This window comes from Erpetoichthys calabaricus, chromosome 13, assembly GCF_900747795.2.
Source record: "Erpetoichthys calabaricus chromosome 13, fErpCal1.3, whole genome shotgun sequence".
NCBI classification, from domain to species: domain Eukaryota; kingdom Metazoa; phylum Chordata; class Cladistia; order Polypteriformes; family Polypteridae; genus Erpetoichthys; species Erpetoichthys calabaricus.
This window is the reverse complement of record NC_041406.2, coordinates 52773329-52799969: the sequence shown is the minus strand read 5'-3', so window position 1 is coordinate 52799969 and position 26641 is coordinate 52773329. Positions and strand designations below refer to the sequence as shown.

The following is a 26641-nucleotide window of genomic DNA, read 5'->3' as shown; positions in this document are numbered from 1 at the left end:
CTCAAAAAATGAGTTATCTGTTTTCTGCATCATAACGCATGCACAACGAGGCTCAAAATGAGACCACTATGGATCAGTCTGGATAGGCAGCCTGATACAACGGCAGCAGTCTACGGTGGTGAGACTCTTGTACAGCTTAACAGCTTAAACAAGAAAACTGGGTAACATAGTCAGATAATGGCGGTGATAAACAAAATGATTATGATGCTTAATAGCAGATAGCCAATAAAAAATATCTATGATGTTACAAACAGGCAAAACTTGAAAAATGTCAAAAAAACCTTTTAGGTAGTTAGTGTCTTCTTATACAGACACTGATAAATACTACTTTAGATTAAATGGTGCATACCCTACAGCAGGCCTAGTCAACTTTACATAAAAGATGGTCAAATATTAAAATCACGTGGGGTCATGGGGGCCAAGCTTCAGCACTTACTGTTAACAGTTCAGTGCTACAGTATAATTAACCTGTGATAGGACAAGTTACATGGCAATGCTTATCTCTCTTCTTTTATTTGATATGTCCAATACGTCCAAATTTTAGCATTCCACTAGTAAAATAATGCTACACACCATTACGCATATTTGCCAAAGCAAATATAATACTGTTAAAACAATCCAATACTACAACATTTGTTACAGAGAACATAATACAAGATTATAATCAAGAAGGTCAGAACATAACAGTGTGGTGTCCTTCATTAGAAAGCATAGTAGCCAGCAGATCAACTTTGCAATAGTAGAACTTATTATAAACATACACCAAGAATCAAAGTAAATAACAAATGGTGTAGCCGGGGGCAAAAATACAAATATGTATTCTTCTTTCTTGCAGTATTTTAAATACAGATGCAAATCACATACTCACTACTGGAACTTTATACAGTTATATATAACTTTTGTGTGTTTAAGCTTGACATCTATTAAACCCCTGCTGCAGCAATCCTCCGCTTAATTAAATCAGTGAGAGAAATTGTACTCTCTTGCTTTTACAATCTCAAAATAGTTTGTCTCATATGAAGGAAGGGCAATCCTAAAACACTGTTGCAGCGTGGCATTAGTCATGGAACTACGTGTGCTCATTTTAATGGCATTCATATGAGAAAAACTTGACTCACACATTTAAATGGATTCTAACATTGTCACAACTAGCAAGGCCAATTTTCTCATAATTGGGTACTGATATTGACTAACCTTAGCAATCCAAAAGGTCACTGCACCCTCATACTGCTTTAATACAAAAGATGACTGCACATCAGCTAATTCCATTTGTAAGGTGCTTGCATTAATACATGGCAGCGATTCTTTGGCTTTGGCGCAGAACTCTGACTCACGTTTGATGAAGAAAGGATCACAGGCCAACTGTAGCATCTCAGTAGGAATATGGAAACTTTGGGATTGCTCTTCAAACATTTCAGTTAATTTTATAGGAATGTCTGTGTTAATAGGTGCAATGTGTGCTCTTGTTTATGTGGTTAAGAGTATTCAGAGCTGTGGGAAGTGCTTTGTGAACGCTAAAGTCGAAAAAACAATGGGATAAACACCAATTTAAAATTAAAAGCAATTTCTTTAATATTTATTCTTGGTGAGTTAGAGAGACTGCAAGATTGACCCCAACAGCTCAGACCAACTGATTTTTGTCCAGGCAGTCTGCTCTAAAAGAAAAAATGTTCTCTCTTTTATCACCTAGCTTGTTCATTAGCCAAAGAGAGAACAGAAAAAAACATAACAGTTCATTCTGAGGTCATACGTAGATTAGGGTTACATGTTAATTTATGACATACAGGAGTTTACCAAAAACAAAGCACTATCAGGCACTTGCATTCTTAAGGAATATGCCCTTCTTATTATACACACACAAGACCAATTTTTAGCAGTTTTTTATATGTTCATTGCATTAGTTATAAAGAGATTACATTGTTATAGCTTTAATATGTTCATTAGATTATATTTGTTTGGTTAGATTAATAATCCTTATTTATTAATTCATAAGTGACATGTTTTCTTATAATATTAAACAAGAGTAAAGAAACAATCGCATTGATTTATAATATCGCAGGGTGTTCTGTTAGTATCAAGAGGTCAGCATTTTCTCATCGAAGAATGTAAGTTAATCATATAATTCTGTGCACAAGCTTAATTCTTTTTTACCTAAATGAAGAACAAATCATATAGAAGTAAAATCATATAGCTCTCTGCAGCATGATTAATACAAAATACAATCATTGTTATTTTGTGAGTTAAATACTTATAATCATCTGCGGTGGGCTGGCGCCCTGCCTGGGGTCTGCTTCCTGACTTGCGCCCTGTGTTGGCTGGGATTGGCTCCAGCAGACCCCTGTGACCCTGTAGTGAGGATATAGCAGGTTGGATAATGAATGGATGGATGGATACTTATAATTATTACAGTTAATAATGTTTTTTCTGCTTTCTCAGCTGCAACTTTGATGCCATTAAGTGAGATGTAAAGATCTGTAGCTTTTACTTGAATGGTGTTTCATCAAGTTGCCAGTGGACTTCACCTGCCCCTGTAATTTTAGATTTAAAGAGTTCATGTGTTTGAAAATGTTACTCAGAAGGCAAACAACTTCTGTAAATTGTTTGTCCAGCAAGTGCTCCAAGAGTTGTGTTGTCCATTTGTGTATACACAAGCGCAAGAAAGACACAATTTCCTCACGGATTTCAGAGAAACAATTCATGACCTTTCTTTTGTTGAGCTATCTGACATCGTTAAATACAAGTAAGTTGGTAAGATTTGCCAACATGTCACCCTAAAGATGGTGAAAGAGGCAACACTCATAACAGTTTCTGTGGTGTGTTTCTCACCACTGAGCTTTGCACAGTGTACAGAATGATGAACAATGCAATGTAAAAACTCAACTATTGCTGATACTGTAACTTAACAAGTAGGCATTGTGGTGTACCGACCATAACCAAGAGGTTTACCCTACACAAATCAAATTCAAGTTCATCTGAAAAGAGACATTCTTTTGAAAAAATCACCTCAACTGTAAATCATCCTTCCAATGGTATAAATCCAAGAAGTTCTTCCTGGAAGCACACTCTGTCAAAAAATCGTTCAGTAGTCAATGACATGAATATACAGATCTGCTAGCACAAATTCAGTTGGTAAGATTTAATGGCTGGCAATCAAGACAAACTTTTTTTCTACAGGGTTATGGGTTGAGCATTGTCATTTTGCAATCAACTGTGAATGATTAAAATGCAAAATTGCACATTTTTCTTTCTACAAACAAAGGAATCCTGTCTGGGACATATCGGTATCACTAAATCTACAGAATGTTTACTGATATTCTTATACAGTAGATCTCAAAGGCTATTGTCACTTGACTGATAAGAATGTAAGAAATTTGACAAACAAGAGGAGACCATTCAGTCCTTCAAGTTTGTTTAGCTAATAGCTAAGCTCTCCCAAACTCTCATGCAGGTTCTTCTTAAAGGTTGTCAAGATTTCTACTTCAACCACATTTCTCGGTAGTTGTTTCAGATACCCACAACTCTTTGCGTAAAGAAGTGCTTTCTGGCATCAGTTTTAAATGGGAAGTACATTTCCACTGAAGTCCTTGAGTATGTGATTCACTCTTAATCTGGAAGAATGCTACTGCATCTACTTTATCAATGCCTTTGAGGATTTTACATACCTGGATTAGGTCCCCCGCAGTCTCCTCTGCTCAAGACTAAACAGTTTTAACAGTCTGTCAGAGTCATACATGTTCTTAAGTCCTGGGGTGCACTTGGTTGCTCTTCTCTGTACATCTTCAAGTGTTGCTATGTGTTTCTTGTACCATGGTGACCAGAACTAGACACAATACATTTTATAGTTTAAGCATAATGACTTAAATTCAACAGTTTTTATGACATACCCTAACATTTTATTTGCCTTTCTAATGTGCATTGCTTAGTCAATGAAAATGTTGTGTCAACATAAACCCCTAAATCCTTTTCAAAGGTTCACTCCTGTACAACAGTGTCTCTTACCTTGTATTTATAATTACCGTATATATTCACGTATAAGTCGGGTCTTGAAACCCGAAAAATCGATCATAAAATTAGACCCCGACTTATATGACCGTTCAAAAATGCAACACTTAATTTTTTTTTTTTTTTACCATCTTCTTGCTTCCTCCAATCTCACATCAGTTTCTCAGACGCATCGAATTTTGTTACAGCAGCGCAGTTACCAATTTCTTTCACAGCTTCAACGATGTTTCATTTAAAATCAGCTTCATATTTTCTTCTGATCAAACGCTCCATCGTAGCTAAGGGATGCTCTTATGATCAAGGTGTATGATAGCGTGAGATACAATAAACACAAATCAGTGCAAATATTGCTTCGGAATAGTTCAGGTATTACCGTGTGGTCACATAGACACAATACATAGAAAAAAAACTCTCTCAGGTGGGCGTTAGCATATCATAATCTCTTCGACCAATTGCATGAGTTTTCTGCATTTGACTTATACGACCGACATTATAAAATACCAGAAATTATACAGTAAAATCAAGTTCCGACTTATCCGCGGGAGAACTTATCCATAAGTATATACGGTAATGTTCCTGTTGCCAATGTGTAGCACTTTGCACTTTTCTACATTAAACTGTATTTTTCAGGTGTTTGCCCAGTTCTGAAGGTTGTCCATGTCTTTTTTAATTCTTTTAGCTACCTCCTCAGTGACTGCAATCCCTCCAATTTTAGTGTCATCTGCAGATTTTTACAAGTTTTCTAACTATACTAGAATCAATGTTTTTAATATAAATCAGAAAAGGTAATGGTCCAAGGACAGACCCCAGAGGAACTTCACTGACAACCTTGCTGCATGTGAAACATTCTCCTCTTATCTGTACTCTTTATCTCCTACCAGTTAAACAACTAGAGATCCAGTTTTGTAGGTTACCTCTGATGCCAACAGCTTGTAGTTTCAGAAATAAACTGATAGACACGGGCAGGCTATTGAAAAAATGAAATGGGTTGGATTTGGCTTAGGGGACGCTAGTTAAATAGGCCTGCAGCAGAGTCATCTCAATTTACACAGATAATCCTGGACAGAATTTGGCCAGTTATGTGGCAAGTGAAGTGTGATGTAAAAAAGGTAAGATTTTACATATAAGAAGTCAAAATACTAGAGAAGATAATACAACAGGGGTCTGGAACTGGAAAGCACGCCAGCTGAGAAGTGGACTCATCACTGTCCACTCATCACATTCAGACACTAAATGGAAGAAAATAAGATGGCTAATAGGATGTTGGGCTGTGTAGTTCATATGCAATACTGAGCACCGTATAAGTCAAGAGAGGCCTTCCTGAGCTACACAACACACTTTTTGAGGCCTCATATAGAATGTCATGCACGGCTTTGGTATCCGTACTACTGCTACTTACAAGAAAAGAGCTATTAGACTGATTTCTGAATGTTGGGTTATCAGCTCTGACACACAAATTGAAGGAACTGAATATTTTCATTCTAAAGAACTAGCGTGTTGTACCATGTAGGGAATCCGGGATTCCCGGACATTTTTCCCCCATTTTTCATGAAACTGCTGTAATTCCCAGGAAAACGGGATTGGCCAAACTCGCATATATAGTGTGTAAAAGTGTAAAAATCAATCAAGAAATAACAGTGTTATAGTTGAATATAATTAAGGTGGCGCCATTGCTGCAGCTTGCACTTCATCAGGCAACAGCTTTGAACAGCAACTTGAAATTGCAATGCGTCATTCTGTTGCATCCACATTATCTGTGCCAAGAAATTTGCCATCACAGAATGATGACAAGAAACTGGATGCATCAGTAAAAGCTGAAATGGCGGTGTTTCAGAGCAATGGCAAGTGCGGGCATTGTTTAGAATAAGTGTATCAGTATCTGATGACTGTGCCGCCTACTTCAGTGGAGGCAGTGCGTGCTTTCTCAGCGGCTGGCATACTCTGCACTGAGATGCACTCTCGCCTGGACGACCGCATGCTGGACACGTTGTGCTTTCTATGCTCTTATTACCGCAACTAAAGATACATGAACTTATATGACAGCATGAACTGTTTGTAGATAAGGTTAGTCTTTTATTTGTGTCAACATATTGCAGTAGTTTTATTAAAATTAAGTGTCGGTCGTTCTAAAACCGTTCACATGTGAGATGCCCGTGCCCTGTGTCATCCCCGGGAGCCCAGGATTCCTGGGAATGACATGCGGAATTCCCGAATGGATAAACCCATCCGGGAATGGATTCCCTAGTACCATGTTAGCCATTATGGATGTAGTGAGAAGTTAAGCAAAATGACACCTTTTATTGGCCAACTAGAAAGGTTACAATATGCAAGCGTTTCAGGCAACTCAAGCCCCTTCTTCAAGCAAGATGTAAAGAAAACAGAGATTACGAGGCAACATGACAGAATTCTTTCAAATTATTAAGAAAATTAATAGGTTGACTGACAGCTTTAAAATGATTGTTTCAATGGGAACATGGGCAGCACAGACTGAAAGTGGTTTTAACAATGTATATCACAGAAATGTCTGAATGTTTTTGTTCACAGATCAGGCCAAACATACATATTTCAACAGTTAATTTCTCTATGGAAAACTGCATTCAATGTTAGCTCTTGGTTTATTAGACTTCTCAGAGGATTTTAACCTCAGATCTTATGATTATTCATTGCTTGAATGTTAGGGGTATTTGCTTAAACCAGCTGCTTTTTATATTTGCTGATCTAAAGGTAGGTATTCTAAATCACCTCTCCTTTAGACAGTCGTCCTCTTGTGCGTCATGGCTCCTGATTTTATTTTTATCCCATTTTAGTGCATGATTAAATTGGTACACTACAAGAAAGCAAGATCTCCAAGCTCAGGTGAGCGAGTGGTGTTCATCACAGCCCTATTTTAAAATCCGTCCCCCCAACATTAGTTGCTCTACTTAAGAAGTGCAGCTGTCCATTGTGTATTTTATGTCAGATCTTGTTTATCTTAGTAACATTTTTCCTTCTTGCTCCGAGTCCGGAGTTTTGTAAACATCATAAATGGTGAACTTTTCACTTTTGCTGTTCTAATGACATATAAACTTTTAATCCAAATGAGCCATGTCAACCCTTTAGCCTTTAATGGAATTTCCATTTATAAATGAGATTACCAGAACATAAAGTAGAGAGCAGGTGAAAAAAGCAAATATTTAAGAAAGCACTTGTTAATGTTGAATCAAATGGCATTTTTTAAGTAGACGCGACAGGTTCATGTCAAGTCACTTTAACTTATCTGTAGTCCATTTCACAGATATTTTAAAAGAACTTGAGATAAATCACAATCTTCCAGCTGGTGCGGCAGTAGAAAGGACAGATGTGTAAATATTTAAGGAGGGGACTCTCAGAAGGCTGCTCTAGTTACCTTGGAAACTGTCACACAAGCTCTGTATTGATGCAGATGTTGAAGCTGCCATGTTATCTACCTGTTCCCACTGTCACATATATTAAGCTAGCCCTCCATTCACTGAACCAGCTTAATCCAAGTCAAGGGCAAAATGAGCTGTTCTTTGTCTTATTTGTTTTCATTCACACACTGTAAACAATGACTAATAAATGAGAGATACAGTATGTCTGAAAAAGCTGCAAAAAACATAAAGCCCTTCCATCAATACCACTCCACAATTCTATGAAATAATACATAACAAAAATGTTGAAATGTTGGTCAGCAGTAAGGCAAGAGGAAAGATAATGAGGAACCTTTTTACATACATATAACAGTAAAAATTCAAGCATTTGAAATAAACAAATTCTAAATGTAATTCTTGGTCTATATTAAAACATTAGAAATAATTTGTCTTAGTTACTGAGTTTTAATCAGTGTTCAGATGCACAATGACATAGCCTTTTTCTAATTATTATAATTCAAAACAAAATGGTCCATTGATCAACATTGTTTACCCTTGTTAAAAGATCCTGAAATGAGTTTAGTTAACCAAATTAGGTCTTTGACGTCTAATCCCAGCAACACACAGTTCCCTAAAAAAACTCATCCTACGGCACTCTGGTTCTTCCCTCCCTCTTGAGCACACCATCATTCCCTGGCTTAAATGAGCTCACAAGACTCAAGAATATAACTGGATGATAACAATTGTGCTTCCTGAACACTTTTAGGTGTATTTTATGGATGTTACCCCCTTATCACAAAAATCACCTTTAAATACTGTTTTATTGCAATTACCTAGTTTCTGTTTTCCTCCCATATTATAAGTATACTGTGGAATATGGCCGGCAGCTTATCCCGGCCAATACCCCCAAGCTGCCAGATGGAGCCATCCCTGCAACATGGAGGGGCCCCGAATTCCAGCAGGGCATCATGGAACTTGGAGTCTTTCATCACAGCCCTGCTGGCTACCGTGGGGGCCACCAGGGGCCACTGCAGGGAGGCTGAAGGACTTGTATTTTCTGTATAACCCAGAAGTACGTCCTAGTCACAGGGAAATGACGTACTTCCGGGCTGAAGAAAAGGAGTTTTCACCCAACCTGGAAGTGTTATAAAGTCACATGGACTGAGGGACAGAAACACTTCCGGGTCAAGGACTTTAAAAAGACTGTGAGAAATCTCAGCTGTGAGTCGAGTTGGGATGAAGGTTGACTGAGCTGCTGGGAGTGGAGGATTGTATTGATTTATTCTGATTGATTTATTGGAGTATTGTGGAGTGGAGGGTGCTTTGTGCACATTGTTATTATAATAAAAAATAATTCTGGACTTTTACCTGGTGTCTGATGCATTGTCTGAGGGTTCAAGGGGACGACAGCACCCCCTATCTGTCACAATACATATACAGTAGAAGACCTACAACTGAACATCTGTGGTGATCTAAAAGTAATGACATTGCTGCTGGGAGTGCAGCTCAGATATGCCAAGTACTGTTATTTCACTTGCAAAAGGGACAGTCGTGCTAAAGACTCAGAACACATTAAAAAGAACTAGCTGTTCTGTAATAATTTGGTCACAGGGTAGAAAAGAGTGGGACATAAATCACTTGTCAACCTGACAAAGATATTTTTGCCTCTTCTACATATAAATCTTGGAAGAACAAGGAAGTGAAGGATTTTGATATTTAAGGCAGATGTCTCCATGAAGAACAGATGCCAAGATTAAGGAAGGCATTTTTGTTGGTCCACAAATCAGACATATAATCAATGATAAGAGGTTTGAAGATCTGCTAGTGTGGGCAGTGGAAATGGCATTGAAAGCACTCAAGGATGTTATTGAGAATTTCCTCACCAACTTTGGAGCACCATACTACATCTAGCTATGCTTCAAGCATACAAAATTATGAAGTACAACATGTCGCTAAAGATTCATTTTCTGCATTCACGCCTGGACATCTTCTCTCCTAATCTTAGTGTAGTCAATGGTGAACATTCACTACGACATTGCTATAATGGAAAAACAATACCAGGGCAAGTGGAATCCATCAAAAAAAGAGACGCTTCTGATGTGGAGCACAAACAAAAATCAGCATCATGCCAAATTCAATTACAGTTAACTTCACGTTTCCCCAAATTCCTATGTGGTACAGTCAATCTGAAGTTATATGTGTGTTCAGCTTGAAGTTTTCTGTCATAATGACTAATGTTGAGTGAACGTTGATGTATTCACTTTGTCTCAAGTTCGGTGAAATGTTTGGGAACTTTGCAGATCTCAGAGAAATGCATTGAAGTCAATAAGTAAGGAGAAATGAGGTAGTTTTGAGAAAACTATAATGGTACAATGGTCTTTTAAGTGTCCCTGATGACAGGGAAACCTCTACCAACTATGCTGGACTGATTATTGTGACCAAAGTGTGACTAGAGCTGTGAGTCAGCAGTGCTAAAAAATGCTTCACCATTCCTCCATGGGATACAATAATAGAACTAAATATCAGAACAGTCAAATTTCCAGCAGACAGAAAACATGAATTCACAAAAGTTGGCCTCCCACAGATTTGATTTCTGAACTGAAAAATATAGTTTGTTCACTGCTGCTGCTATCAAATAAGCACAACTCTAAAGCATATAAAGCATCTTTCACTCTTTTCTGTTTCCATTAACTGGGTAAAACTATTAAAAGGGTAGGTGTAAGTATTATAAACAGGTTACATACAAGTCTATACAAAAAGACATCACCATTAAGATATGAATACATCAGCATATTTCTAGTTGCCTTCTGTTTCAATATTTTTACAACTTTCCCCAGGAATTTTTAGTCCACTATTAAGATCAAATATATATATATATATATATATATATATATATATATATATATATATATATATATATATATATATATATAACACTGGGGGAAAAAAAGTTCTAAGCCAGCTGCATGATGAATCTCTAGGAAAATATTTCTCAAACATGGTCATTGGTAGAACATGGAGACACGGTTTAGGCAAAAGGTTAACAAACTAAATGAGACTAAAGGAGAAAAGGAGATGTATAAAAATCAAAACACCAATTGAGACAGATGGTGATAAAAGGGTAAGATGAAAATAAGACATTAACATAAGAGAACAAGATAAAAGCAGTAAGACAACCAAGAAAGTAAAAGAAACTGACTCACATTACTCATTATTCAGTTTTTTTATTTGATGCTTTTACGCAAAATGATATTTTAATCACTCATGTATATCAAAATTGTTTACATGTTTGTAGAACTGGAGCAGGGGTAGGTTAAATAACTTGCTTATGATTATACAGGTGGTCAATGGTGCATATTTACCAGGTATCTGAATGTGGACCCTGATGCCCCTCAGTGAAGTGATGGGGACACTGTGATGTAAAAATGATGAGATGTAAAATCAAGGTTCTGACCCAGAAAAGATCCCTATGTACTATGTATTCTGATGTCAGGGCTAAATTGTCCACCATGGCCTAGTCATTCTGGCTCCCTAATCATCCCCTGTCTCTAACTGGCTACCTGTCTCTCACCCCTCACCATGTAATAACTAATGTGTGGTGAGCATATTGGTGCAAAATAGCGTCCGTCACATCATCCAGGTGGATGCTGAGCATTGGTGATGCCTGAAGTTGTTCCCCACTGTATATTTAAAGTGCTTTGAGTAGTGAGAAAATAGCTATATACAGTAAATGTAAATAATTATTATTATTTGCTGTTTTATTTAACCAAATTTAGTCACTAGGTAAGGGTAACAAATGTTGATGTGTTGAATCTTTTTAAAAAATGGGGGGGTTCCCTTTGATGCCCCCATATACAATCAGTTCTATGGCAACTGACTATCAAGTTCATCTTAGAACCTCTCCTTATTATTTTCAAAGCTCATTCTCCATAATATAATGTATGTGTGTACTATCCACCAGCGCATGTGTTATATGTAATCATAATTCTGTTAGTGGTAAGGTTTCACAAGTTCTAAATAAACTGTTTTTGTTCTAGGATTAACAAATACCTTTAAATGAATTTATCTATTTTCTGAATCTTGCAAGACATGCTATCAGCTTATCCTGATAGCATCAGGCAGAAGCCAAGAATGAAACTTGCATTTTGCACCTTTATGCACACACCCGCAGTCCACCACGGCAGGCAAATTAGAAGTCATCACTCAACTTAGTATGCACATCTTTGGAACACAGGTGCGAACATGCAAACTCCATACACACAGTAAAAAGGCCAGGATTTGAGTCCACATCCCTGAAGCTATGAGACAGAAGTGCTGTCCATGTCTTTGTGAAATTGTCCAATTACACATTTTGGGGTGGCAGTTACATCTCCAGTTTAGAAATACCAATCAAACTAATGTGTATGTGTTTGGGATGTGAGAGGAAACCGATATGAATATGCATAAAAATGTTAGCTCCATACAGCACTAACAAGGAATTTAAATCCAGGTCCTTGGAGTCTGAGGCAGTGATGTGACCCACTGCACAACTGGGCCACTTGTAGGTAGAAGTGGCACAACACTATGCAAGACTCAGGAAAGAGGATAATAACCACCGACTATAAAAACCATGAGACGTAGTGGCGACATTGCATTATTGCATTTCACCTTCCTTCGGTCAGTTGTGGAAATAATAAGAATTGAAGCCATAGAATGTGCGTCTTTTCCCTGAGTGAATATTGTCTCTCAGATCCAAAGTATTGGAATTATTTGTCTCATGGAATCTTTTATGGGCTGCCGACTTACTGAAGGAGTCTTGCAAATGCAGTAGGGTGCTCTGTGGCCACACATCCCTATAACCTACCCCTGCACAAGCAGCTTGTTTAATGTATGGTGCGTATCCACTTTTTTCACTGCACTCGAGGGGTTGAAAATGGGCAGTCTGAGGACTCAGTGGAGGTCTGTCAGTGGCAAACCCAATAGAGGCACTGACAGGTGGCTGGCTTAAGCTGTAGGGGTTGTGGTCAACTTTATAATGTTCTTTTTTACTGGTTGGCAAGTCCTCATAGTACAGCTGTTGCTGAAAGTCATTTTCTTTTTTGACTAACATTGCAGAATTTGGTTTTGTCGGAAGCTGCCTTGTGTAAAGAGCCAGAGTCTTTGCTGTGTCCGTTATTTTTAGTGCCTGAGACAGCTCTGTAGTTTCCTCATTCTTTAAACTCAAACTAATTTTTTTTTGATCCACATCGGAAACAGATGCTATAGTGTTAGAGTTACAGATGTTGTGTTCATGCAGGCCTTGACAGCTTGGAGCTAGTTCCTCTGCTGTGTTCACAGTGGGCTGTACTAACTGGCCTTCATCCATACATGAGTGCTCCAACTTCCCTTTTGCAATTGCCTGCTTTTCATCTCGTTCGTTTTGCACTTTCAGGAATGATAATTCCATCCTCCCATTCTCCTGGAATCTTTGAGTGTGAATTGAATCCTTGGTCACCTGTCCCATCTCCTGGGGTTGAGATTCTAGTTGCCTCTGTCCTTGGAGCATTCGAGAATATCGGCCTTCAAAAGGACGAGCTGGTGTGAAGGCTGAATGTGAGCGCTCTCTCTGTTAGGAGACAAAAGTAATACTTCAATAAAAATCCAAACCTAAGCTTGTGTGATTCATGGATTATGAATAATACTATCCAGATTCAGCTCATGTAATACCCAACATGGTATGAGAAAAGCGGCAAATACCAAACAAAGGAATCAATTTATTTATGTAACCTTTAGCCAGACACTAAAAACAATATTTGTTGGAATCAGCTAATTGATTTTCTGATATTGGACTGCAGGAGATGATTTGTGGTGTCCTGAAAATGAAATACATGATAACTGAAAATGAAATACATGATAACTGAAAATGAAATACATTATAACTGATTGCTATTGTGATACACATCTTGATAGAGGAAATGAGGATGTCACGAGAGATTAGGAAAATTAAAAGCATGGAAGAGGCAAAGGAGAAAATACAGTATACTTAAAAAAAGTCATTAATTTTTTCAACCCACATTACCATTTCAGGTTATAGCCTCTACTATCAGTATTTTAGTCAAGTTTGTATGGGCTGACACTCTAGCTTAAGAAAACTGAAATCACTTACAATTTATAGTAAACAGTCAATCTAGCATGGATGCTTTCTGCATGTGAGAGGAAATCAAATATCCTAGAAAAAAAAACAGGGAAGCAACAAAGTCAAGAGACCTACAGTGTTTCCCAGTCTTTTCTTCTGTTGGTACACTTTTTGTAACCAAAAACATTCCAAAGCTCACTGTTATTATACTAACCACAAACACGTGATATCTTAAACATGTGCTCAACTGTCCAAAGGGATGGGACTACCGGAGAAGATGGTAAAAAAAGTAGCTCTGAGATCAGCGCTCACAGACACAGCACTTAATGAGCACTTTGGTGGCATCTCCCAACTGCATTTGTCCTTTTGCCCGCCCCTCTCTGTCTCAGAGGTAACTCGTGTGCCAACTATCAACCGGCCCTATGAGACTCTTAACAGTCAGAAGACACATCCAAACTGCTCTAAGTGCTGTGTCTGCAAATGCGGTGGTGCTTTTATGCCAGCTTCTCCAGGTAGTTCTGTCTTCATCAGACAGGTCTTGACCACTTAAGAACATTAGAACACTCTAGATGAGAACAGGCCATTCAGCCCAACAAAGCTCGCCAGTCCTATCCACTTGTTTCTTCCAACAAAACATCAAGTCGAGTTTTGAAAGTCCCTAAAGTCTTACTGTCTACCATACTACTTGGTAGCTGATTCCAAGTGTCTTTCGTTCTTTGTGTAAAGAAAAACTTCCTAATGTTTGTGTGAAATTTACCCTTAACAAGTTTCCAACTGTGTCCCCGTGTTCTTGCGGAACTCATTTTAAAATAACAGTCTCCATCCACTGTACTAATTCCCTTCATAATTTTAAACACTTCAATCATGTCTCGTGTTAATCTTTTTTTTTTTTGCTTAAACTGAAAAGGCTGAGCTCTTTTAATCTTTTCTCATAATTCATCCCCTTTAGCCCTGAAACCAGCCTAGTCGCTCTTCTCTGGACATTTTCTAGTGCTGCTATGTCCTTTTTGTAGCCTGGAGACCAAAACTGCACACAGTACTCCAGATGAGGCCTCACCAGTGCATTATAAAGGTTGAGCAGAGCCTCCTTGGACTTGTACTCCACACACCGTGCTATATAACCTAACATTCTGTTAGCCTTGTTAATGGCTTCTGAACACTGTCGGGAAGTCGATCACGTAGAGTCCACTATGACTCCTAAATCCTTCTCATAAGGTGTACTCTCGATTTTCAGACCACCCATTGTGTATTCAAACCTAACGTTTTTACTTCCTAAGTGTAAAGCTTTACATTTACTGACATTAAATTTCATCTGCCGCAAATCTGCCCAAGCCTGTATGCTATCCAAGTCCTTCTGTAATGATATAACGGATTCCAAATTATCTGCTAATCCACCTATCTTGGTATCATCTGCAAACTTAACCAGCTTTTTACTTATATTCCTATCCAAATCATTTATATATATATATTAAAAATAGCAGCGGCCCTAGCACTGACCCCTGTGGAACACCACTCTTAACATTGGCCAGTTCTGATGAAGTTCCTCACACCATCACCCTCTGCTTCCTGTGTCTGAGACAATTGTGCACCCATCTAAAAACATCACCCTGGACTCCCACTTCTTTCAGTTTGATGCCCAACCTCTAATGTGGCACCTTATCAAATGCTTTCTGAAAGTCAAGATAAATAATCAAACCATATGCTCCACTTTGATCACATCCTTTTGTTGCCTCCTCATAGAATTCCAGCATGTTAGTAAAACACGACCTCCCTCTTCTGAACCCATGCTGACTGTTCCTAATAACTCCTGTCCTTGCCAAGTGTTGCTCAATCCTATCTTTAATAATTCCTTCCATTAATTTTCCTGTGATGCATGTTAAGCTTACTGGCCTATAGTTGCTTGGATCTGCCCTGTCACCCTTTTTATATAATGGGATGATATTTGCCATAAACCTTAAGGAGGTTGTCCCGCTTATGTTCAGAACCAGTTGTGCTACACTGTCATTTCCAAGTCACACCTCGATAACTCTCATGGTGCACAACTGTGCCATGGCAACACTGCTTGAAAAACAATGCCACATTCAGTAGCACTATCAGATAGAGCTTCATAAAACTACAGAATTCACTTGAGAAGGGGGTACATTCAGAAAGATGGCACAAGCTTTGGAGACTCTACTGTGGTAAACAAACATCTTTTAGTTTTCTTCTCTTTATTCAATCAATTAATCAGTCAGACAGCCTTTATTTTGTATTATGTCCAACACAGAAAAGACCATCTTGATGTGCTTTACAAAGCGGTACAGAGGTTAGCACAGCTGTCCCACAGGTCCAGACTTTACAAACTGATACTTGAGCAGGCTGATACTTGTGACATGCTGGGTAAGGCTTTGGACTTCAAACTCTGAGGTTGTGGGTTCAAATCCCTCCACTGTCACTATGTCACCCTGAGCAAGTCACTTCACCCGCCTGTGCTCCACTTGGAAAAAAATAAAACAAAAAAGAAATGTAAGCAATTGTAGCTCAGATGTTGTAAGTTGTTTTGGATAAAAGCGTCAGCCAAATAAATAAATGTACTTAGCACTGCTTGTGTGGAATATGCATGCTCTCACTGGGTGGCTTTCCCACCGGACACTCTGCTATTTCTCTCATGTTCCCAATATGTGCTTATTGGGTAAATCGACATCTTTAAATTGGCTTTGTACGAATGAGAGCAGGTGGTACATCAGTGTTCTCCGTGACAGACTAATCTTTATCCATTATTTAATGTTATGTGCCCTGATGCTTCTGGGATAAAGTTAGGTCCCTGAAGTATTGAATTGGTCAAAGTATGAGAAATAGATGATTGGATGAATATTTAAATAATATGAATTGATACACTGCAGTATATTAAATTAAGAGAAAATATTGATACAAAGTTTTCACTAAAACAAATGTCTCATATTAATTAGCTAACAGAATGTTTTTGCTTACATATTTTGGCTCACTGTCCAGACATTAGAAGACTTTTCCTGATTTTGCAGCATTTCCATTGGTGGCAACTTATGTTTAAATGATCTAGTTATTTTAAATTATGATTGGAAGTAAAGTTTGATTTATTTATAGTAAGTGGGATGGCACTGTGACTCTTTCTGATCTGCACACTGGGTTTGAATCCTACAGCTAGTCACTGTGTATATGAAGTATGCAGTTTTTCCTCCATGTCTATATTGTTTTTTTCTGTGTATTCTAGCTTTCTTCCCAGATCCCCAAGATACAGTATGTGTGTCAGATTAATTAGGATTCTACGTCAGTCCCATCAGAGTGTGAATGTGTGCATGAGTGGGCCCTATGATGGACCGGGGATGGACTGATGGTGACCTATCTGTGGCTGGTTCCTGCCTTTACTGCCAATGTCACAGAGAATTAGAGCAACCAAGTTTGAGAATGTTATATTATTTTATGTTTGCTATCAAACTGAGTATATAACATGAAGAGTAGTGTTAAGAGGCTTCTGGATAGTAAAAGTTAAAAAGGTAACTATGCTTTGATAAATGGCTCTGTTTTCCATTATGTCAGCATTTTTGTATATGCAAAATTCACACCTGCAGCATCTAAAGGCAGAGATGTTTTACCCTTGGCTATTCTTGTTCTTAAAATTATTTGTGGTTGAGAAACTGGTTAGAGCTGCAATCAGGCCTCTAATGCAGGTAGCTCTGTGAAATTTACAACTGTTTCCTATTTGCAGTAGAAGAATGAGTACTTATCAAATATGTTTTAAACGCTGATGACTTCCTGCCACAGGATATATAGTAAGGTGTGAATAATAAATGAAAACTGCTCAATTTCTTACAGCAGGGCCTGGACTGGGATCTTTGCCCAAAAAATTGAAGAAAAGGCTTCATTAGATTTTTAGATTCGATTTTTTTTTTTTGGAGGAAATCATCCTTCAAAAACACTTACACAGAAAATGCAATGTTATACCTAGTAAGCATTACAGTTTAAGTTGACATATTTGCTGTACAGTGAAAAGTAATTAGGTGCAGTCTAGAATAACAAGTTGGTCTTTGTCAAATATCATAAAATACTTTGTGGGGCCCAATTTCTCTTTTTAAAAATGATCAAAACTACAAGCAAAGTTATTGTAACCAATTTTTTTTATCGCATACGTGAAAAAGATATGTGTGGATAAGAGTGTAAAATAAAAAACAAAAATACAAATTCAAGCTGGGAGTCAGGTGCAAACTGTCTAGTCGCGTAACTGAAGCAAGTAATTTATTATTTTATAAGACCCACTTTGATGAAACACCAGGGTAACATAGCTGGTAGCTGACTAAGGGAGTGAGGCTGGCTGAATGTCATTTTCTTATCTGTAAACATATGAAGCATCTCAACAACTACTCCTCCTTATTTGTCACCTGCAATACCAACAGAAGGACACCTGCATACGTCATTATTTCAATTACTGATTTACTTTTTCCAGAAAATGTCTTTTAATGATCATGACAGATACAGTACACATCACATTAGTTAATCAAACCTGAAAAAGCACATTGTGGGTAATGGTCTTAAATGAACTGTGATATATACACTAATTTTAGGAATGGTTTTAGCACAAAGCAGTGCAGCAATTATTATATCATATTAGCCATCTCTGCTGAAACCAGTCCCATACTCAAAAACAAGAGTGTTTAAATTAAATAAAAATAGTTTATTTACAGACAGTTAGGACTACACAGGAGTACAGCAAATTAAAAAACAAAACCCTGCATAGACCTCACTTTACCAGTACCAAAAAAAGGGCACACCAGGCTTTGTTAACCCTCTTATTTCACACCCTCTTCCTTTTTCTCTATTTCAGCTTTGAAACTCTACTCACCTTTCCTGCCTCTGTCAGGCCACTGCAACCTAAAATGATAGTCTTGTGCTGGGTGGGGGGTAATACCATATGTCAGTAGTCAAGTCAAGCCAAGTTGGGGAGCATGCAGTTGTACAGCACATTGCCACATCCACCACACGCCGAAACAGCTCAGGGTCCTAGTTGGCAACCCCCCAGACAGACACACGGTCAAGTCCCACCCTCCGGAAATGACCGTCTGTCTGCTGCAGCCAGGTGTTACGTGGGCGAACCCTTGGCCTGGTCCAGCCACTTGGGTCCCCAACAATGAGGATCTCACAAGCCAGATCACCCTCAGGGAAACGCGCCACATGGCCGTAGTGCTGTAACTGATGCTCCCTCTCAATGCAGGTAACGTGCCTCATTCTGGACTCCACAAGCAACAGCTCATTCGACACAAAGTCAGTCCAGCAGAACCCAAGGATTCTCTGAAAAACACAGTACCAAAGGAGTCCAGTCTTCATCTCAGGCCACTGGATAGCATCCATGTCTCATAACCATATAGCAAGACAGGAAGCACCAGGACTCTAAAGACTTAGACCTTTGTCCTTTTGCATAGATATCGGGAGTGCCACACACCTTTCCAGTGACCTCATGACCCTCCATGCTCTCCCAATCAAATGATGCTGCCAAGGTAAGTAAACCTCTCGACAAGGTCAACACTCTCTCCGCAGTCAGTACTTCTTACTTACTTACTTACTTGCTTACTACTACATCAGTAGTAAGAAGGTAAAATGACTCTTTCATTACAATGTAGACTTGAAGGTGAGAGATGGACAGGCAGAGGGCACAAAAAATACTTCAAAAGGTGAAACCAGGAAGACAGATAAAAGAGGTGAAAATACGGCGAACAAGGAAAAATGCTGATGGGGCAAAAATGAAGTTAAGGATTCAAAAATCCATCCATCCATCCATTTTCCAACCCGCTGAATCCGAATACAGGGTCACGGGGGTCTGCTGGAGCCAATCCCAGCCAACACAGGGCACAAGGCAGGAACCAAATAAAAATTGAAAAAAAAAATGAAAAATTGTAAATGGAAGAAGGTAAACAGAGTAGATTCATTCAGTGAGTGGGTGCTGAATGTTATAAAGGGCCTGTTTAAATATTTCAACAGTTGATTCTCAGATAACAATTGCCTAACTTCAGTTGCAAGGTAATGGTAAAGGTGAGGTGTGCTTTAGTGAGAAGCACTCCATTCTGCAAGTGAGCTGGGTTTTCTTTTTTTTTTTTTTTCACTTACTTCCAAGGTCAGGAAATGACCATTTAAACACCTCTAGGCAAAAGTGCCCTAATGAAGCTTGGGAATCAATAGGCGACTGAGCCTAATTAAGGACAGGGATTACTCAACACCTCTTAGAACAGATCAGAATATGTGAAGGGCGAGGTACACTTGGACACACCTTTGATAGGTTTAATGGACACTGCAGACTACTGTTATCTAAGCAATGCACAGTACTGCTGGCAACAGGGGCACATGACATATACTTTCCTACCTCACTATATACAAAGGCAGCTTCTCACTAATTCTCAGGCCCTTTGAATAGGCTTTGTCTGGGCTTAGGGCCTGCTGCGCTTTATGAGGCAGTGTCTTCTGTTCAGAATCCACTGAGGCAGCAAAGCAGGAAACAATCTTTCTTGTGCTGAGGCACACCGATATGGTGTATTCACTCTAGCAATACACCTCTGCTCAAACCTGTTACTGGGAAACTCCTTTCATGCTCCCTTTGCTTCAGGGTTTTGATTATGCTGATGGTAGAGATCATGCCATGAAAGTTTCTTAATACCTTTACCCACTAATTTATGCAAACCTCTCCCCTATTTACTGCTTTTATTTGTGTAGTTTTCAGTTATCAGTTGGGCCACACACTGTATCTTACGTTATGTTAAGCAATCTCACAGAATGAATAACACATGCCCCAGAAATCAGTGCCTAGAACAGTATCACCAGTATTTGAGCAGCGGAACAAACTGACAAGTTAAAGTAAATACTTATTATCGCAACACTGAATTTTTTTCCACCTACCAAGAAAACTGGGCATCTAATTTCCTTAAAAGACAAAGTAAGTTGCAAACAAACTGCTTTAATAGCAAGCAAAGTTACTTTTCATAAAAACAAGGCTTTGTACTTTAATTAAATTAATTTAGCCACTCCAGGGCTTTGAAATAATAAAATACAGATATTCTATTTTTAAATCATTAGACTCATTTGTTCTCATGTAATGAATATAAGGTTCTGGTATGGAAGTTGATTTAGAAAAATGAACAAAAATAATTAAAAAAAAAAATACGCTTAAGCTAATAAGGTAATACGCTTCTGATTCTTGACGTTGTGTCATACACCACTATCTTGTTTAGTCGTTTGTTTAATTTAATTTTGTGTCTTATGATGAATGCCAAAAAGGTACGTGCAGTTCTCAGTTCTGAATGTGAGACACAATATGCTCTATAAACAGAAGTAAAATGACTTTCCTTTCCAAGAAATTAGCTGCCATGGCAGTGAACACGACAAAAGGAAGAGCTAAGAAGTTGCAGTTCACCGTCAGCACTACCTGCAGCCAGCTTAATGAGTTTCGGTTACATGTCTGGATTGATTTGCAGTGGTGCCTGAGGAAGTGCTGTGTCCTTTGTCTCAGGAGACACGGTTGAAGCCAAGTGTTCCTGATACGGATATTTAATCTGCTTTGTACACAATTCATTCAACCGGTAGTGTTAAAGGGAGCAACAGGTGCCTCTTGATCAGTAAAGTGTCACGTTCTGACGTGCAGGTCTTCTTCAAATCCGACTCAGGTGCAGCAACTTAAGAACACAAGAAACTTTACATACAAGAGGAGAGCATAGAGCCCACCAAGTTTATATGATTAGCCAAGTGGTCCTAGTATCCCATTTTGAGTGCCTAAGGTTAACTTCACTGGAATGGTTGAACTCCTCACTGCAGCACCAAAACTGAGATGCTACTCTAAGATGTTTAATCCTTTTATTTTGTATTTTCATTGGGTTGTTTTGGCTTTATGCTATTGTAAGTATTTCCAACTTCTTATTTTGGATGTTTGTTTCTAAATATTATCATCTTAACTAGCAGTGGGCATCATTGTTGTCAACAACATTGTGCTGCACATAAAAAACAATGCACCAAATGCTGGTGTCTTTGGAGAAGACCAAAAAAAATGTTGCTGTCATAAAGTTACAAAAATAATGATCACGTTTTAGAACAACGACAAAAACAATAATAGGAAATCTAAATGGGAGCTGCAGTGGATCAGGATGTTCTCTTGTTATATCTCTTTATTATAAAAAAAAATCTTGGTGGAAGGGAGACCAGGGAGACGAGACACAATTATCTCGGAAGACACTTAAAAGACCTGTGAGATGAAAGAGATTGGCCACTAAGTGTCTCGTGGGGACCTTAAACACGAGACTTGGTGCCAAGAGATTGCAATTTGACATCCCGCGAGAGACACTGTAACGTCACGTGAGACAAGGCAGTGAGACAACATTTAAAACAAGTTCACGGACATCTAACCAAGCAGTTGTTGGAATGCTTTTGGTAGTCAGACATCATGTGCTCCCAGCTCTTAAAACAATGATAAGTGACAAGCAGAACACGCAGCTTGCCACCAGCAGCAGTTGGAATCCAGCAGATGATCCGATTGCAACTCCTTAGCGTGCGTTCAGGCCCCCCTTCACAACGCGAGCGGCAGAGACACGAAGTGGCAAAAGGACAGCTGCTGTACAGGCTTTTAAATGATTGACACGCAGCGTGACAAACATAACAGGCAGCTCACCAGCAGCAGCAGCAAGACAACATGATCCGACCACATCTCTTTAATGTGTGTCCAGTCGCACCCCCCCCCCCCCCAACACCCCCCCCTTCACAATGCGAGCAGAGTTATTTGTCCTGCGAGAAAGAGATTTAACCACGCCTGGGGCCGGAAATTAAAGACAAGTATTGTTTTTACAAAAGTTTTAAAAAGTTAAAATAATGCATATGTAACAAATCCCATTGTATATCCGGTAAACCAAACCCAGGGGTGGGCAGAGCCCCCTAGTACTGTAAAAACAACTACTTGACAAGAATAAACAATACAAATCAGCACCTTTGTGATTCATACAATCACAGGCCTCATAAGATGGTCATCCTGCATTGGCATTTATGGAGCATAGGCTGAGACTGATGCTTGTTTCACACATTTTGGTTTACAGTTCTCCAGTGATCTACAGAACTTGGTCCATGCTAACATACATTAAAAAAACTCAAGGGCATTATTGTTCTCAGCATTCTACTGTTTTCCTAGAATACAAACAATGTTATGGGCATTATCATCTTATTATATGATGGTTCAAGGATGAGACCTTACCTTTCAGTACTTTCATTTGTTTTCCACGTCAGTCTAAGGTTTTATTTACTTCCCAAATTCCATTGAGATATTTCTTTGCGTGTTCATGAGTCCTTTACTGCTGTATGGCCCAGAGTTGAGCGCAAAATTTCTGTTCAATGGCGTAGTAGATAGTTCAAAGCTTGAACAAAAGTAATAACCAGAAACAGGACATAATTTGACTTTAAGGGCTGGGCTAAGAGCAATTTGGAGACAAAGTTAAGGCCAACTAGCCAGAGAGGGGCTTTGAATAATAATCGACAAAACCAAAATCGACCAAGTACCAAATATCAAAGTCAAAATAAACATCGCAGAAGGAAGTCCTAACCTTAACAAGAACAACCCTTTCCTAACAACAACAATTCTAAAGTGTCACCATTTTTTTTTTTGGCTAAGCTAAATGCTGCCATCTTAAATTTCATTTGTGTGCTGATGTCAATTGTAATGATGACACCAGGTCACATACATAACAACAGACATTGTTCCTATCAGCAACATGGACAGAACCATGGAAGGATGATCCCAAATTGGCAGTGATAATTAAAAGAACAGCACACAACAAATGTATTCTTGAAAAAGTTACACAACAGTAAATATAGTACTAATATAATAAACCCTAATAATAATGTTTCAAACTATAACCAAACGCTGTGGAACATTTCCAAACCAATATTCATAACAGAGAGAGTTCTTAATAGCTGCCAGCTGCACAGTCACTTTTGACTTTATGTTTTCCAGTAATGTCGCCATGTTACACATGGAGGCATCCTGCTGTATATGAAAAGATTTCTTCTTTGGGCTTTCTTGGGGTACTTGGATGGACTATTTTACATTATATTAGGTTCTGGAACATGTCAACACCAATTCTGGTAGCAATTTTCATTAATTGTATTCATTCAATTTGGTTGAATTATTTCTGTGCCTTTTAAATGCCTGTGATGGTCCTGGTTGGCTCCTTGCTCTGTTGTCACTTCAAGGAACCGCTTCAACCCATAACCGTTGACAGTCATAGACCGAGATGAGCCAGACAAATGAGGACACTTACTTCAACAAGGGTGTCATAGTTGGTACATAAGTGTCAGTGCTTTTATTAAAGATCCAACAAATGAAAGGGGAAACAGTGCAGTGATTCAAACAGTCAATTAATAAATAAATAATCCAATAAAAACAGTGACAGTCCATGAGTTGAAATCCAGAGTTAAAATCAGAGTAAATCAAGAACAGGCATTGGGTCCTAAATGTTCTATCTTGGATCCCAGATGAATCCAGCACAACTCTCTCTCCGTTTCATCCATAACTCACTCAGCCGGCGGAGACTCCAGCAGCCATGGTCCTCACCACCAACCCCTGTCTTGGCAGCCTCAATTAGCATCAGCCAGACCGCTTGGGGTTGGTTGTCCTCTTGTCTTCCTTCTTGCTCTCCTGGCATACCTCGGATCCTTGGGGAGGACTCCACCGCAATTGTACCCGCTCCTCTAAGAATAATCAACATGGACAATATGCCCCTAAAGTGCCAGTCCTTTGCTCCTGTGAAGGGCTAACAACTGTGCTGCCTCTCACTCATTCGCTGGCTGGCTCCTCAAGGATCACCACTGGATTCTGCTCACATGGCTCTCTATTTCTCTCTTTCCTTTCTGTTTCTCTTTCTCTCTCCCACCTCTCTGCCATGCAGGCTCCTTTTAAATGGCCTAATTGGGCACAGGTGTGATACGCTGACTCCTCCAAGGCATGAATGCGGCGCTTGACTAATCTGCTTGCATTTGCACATGAGTGGGTGATCAGCCAAGCTCCCCAATCATCCTTAAAGAGAAGAGTATTCGCACACAAACGGAGCCTAATAACTCTGGGTCACGATTATTTATTTAAAATCTGCACTTTGCCACAGACCTCTCATCACAATGCCATTTTGTGGAGCAGTTGCTACAGCATTGCTATGTAAATAACCCAGAAGTGAGCGCCTGGGACATTATATGGTTGTGGGTATAAAGGCCACAAAAAAACTTCATATTCATCTGAGTTTGAGGAGTGAAAACTAAGAGATCAGCACATTGGACTTTTGATTGTGTTCTCTGCAAACAAAATATTGACTGTTATCTATACTAATAAAAGGCAAAGCCCTCACTGACTCACTCACTGACTCACTCACTCACTCACTGACTGACTGACTCGCTCATCACTAATTCTCCAACTTCCCGTGTAGGTGGAAGGCTGAAATTTGGCAGGCTCATTCCTTACAGCTTACTTACAAAAGTTAGGCAGGTTTCATTTCGAAATTCAAAGCGTAATGGTCATAACTGGAACATATTTTTTGTCCATACACTGTAATGGAGGAGGCGGAGTCACGTATCGCGTCATCACGCCTCCTACGTAATCACGTGAACTAAAAACAAGGAAGACATTTACAGCACGAGTCACACGCGGGAAAAACGTTCATTACACAATTGACAAGGCAGCGAAACAATAAGAAGCAAGTGAGTGACGCATACAAGCATCTTCATAAGACACGAGGTATAAAAAAGCACGGTGTAAACCGTAAGTCTAAATTAACTTTATAGAAACGCTCCCGCTGCCGTTTGCAATACCATATTCGCGAGATACAAGTTTAATGAGAAGACACGAGGTATAAAAAAGCATGGTGTAAAGCGTAACCTTAAATTAACTTTATACAAACGCTTCCGCTGCCGTTTGCAATGCCATATTCGCGAGATACAAGTTTAATGAGAAGACACGAGGTATAAACGAGAGTTTGCATCACTTTGTAACAGAGTTAAAATTGCTGTAGCGAGAAACTTTTAACTGCCGGGTCTTAGCTAACATTAAATAAACCCGTGGACATCGCAACATCACACAAGAGAGCGGCTCACGTGAAGTGACTGAAGGCAGCAGGAGTGATCACTTCCATAAATCAAACCTGTTCAAAAAACACATTACACAATTGATAAGGTAGGAAAAGAATATGAAACAAAGCACGGTATAAACCGTAACTTTAAATTAAGTTTATAGAAACGCTGCCGTTTGCAATACCATATTCGCCCCTGCGAAGCGCGGTGATTTTGCTATATATATTAAACTATTTCAACCATTGTATGATCTGCTTCTCGCAACTGAAAGAGGGCACCGCGGCAGAAGTTAGCCGACTTGCTCACCAACCACAAGCGTTACCTGGTAGGTAACCACTCATACAATCAGATTGTGAATCAGACTACGAATGCCTGCAATGTAATTTCCCCGATCTACATGCTGTCAAATGAACGAACCACACGCCGTGGCACAACGTTAGGGGCTTCGCCTCTACGTCCGAGGATCGATTCCTGTAAGGGAGTGCAGTGACTGTGTACTCCTGATGAGCCCACAATTACGGCGAAACACGTGTCGCATACTATGCATCTTCAAAGCACGGTGTAAACAGTAAGTTTAAATTGAGTTTATACAAACGCTCCCGCTGCCGTTTGCAATACCATATTAGATGACTTTGTAACGGAGTTAAAATTGCTGGAGCGATAAATTTTTAACTGCCGGGTCATGTCGCGTGTTCTTGGGTAGGTACACCAAAAAATGTATACATTTATGCATGTAATGGGCAAACAAAAAATGTACTATACCCGAAAGCACTACAGTAGTACTCAATGTATCTTTACTTCTTAAATGTTAATGTTTTACTGTTTAATAATTTATACGCTTCTTATATGTTATTCAGATTCTTTTATCAAAATACCAGTAACAGCGCACGCACGATAACGTGGAGTGAATACACTTGACATGACCATTCATAGTATTTATCCCCTTTCACTGTACGTTTACCATTCGTTTGCTCAGAGGTTGATGCGTTTGCTCTTCACCCTAGCGTCCCGCTGCTTTCTTCTTTCGTCGGCATCTTTTCCCGTTAAAACTGATTTTTTTTAAAACTTTGTATGTTTTCTTTAATTTTTC

General features: G+C 39.0%; 1 protein-coding gene across 1 annotated transcript in view; it reads right to left on the bottom strand.

Annotated features, from left to right (window-relative positions):
- Window positions 1–10578: 10578 nt before the first annotated feature.
- Window positions 10579–26641, bottom strand: part of LOC114664228 (uncharacterized protein C7orf31) — a 67988-nt gene continuing 51925 nt past the window's right edge. Inside the window, exon 9 of the mRNA XM_028818266.2 lies at window positions 10579–12954. Within this exon, the coding sequence (XP_028674099.1) occupies window positions 12028–12954 (927 nt within the window). The 3' untranslated portion in view covers window positions 10579–12027. The remainder of the gene's footprint in view (window positions 12955–26641) is intronic.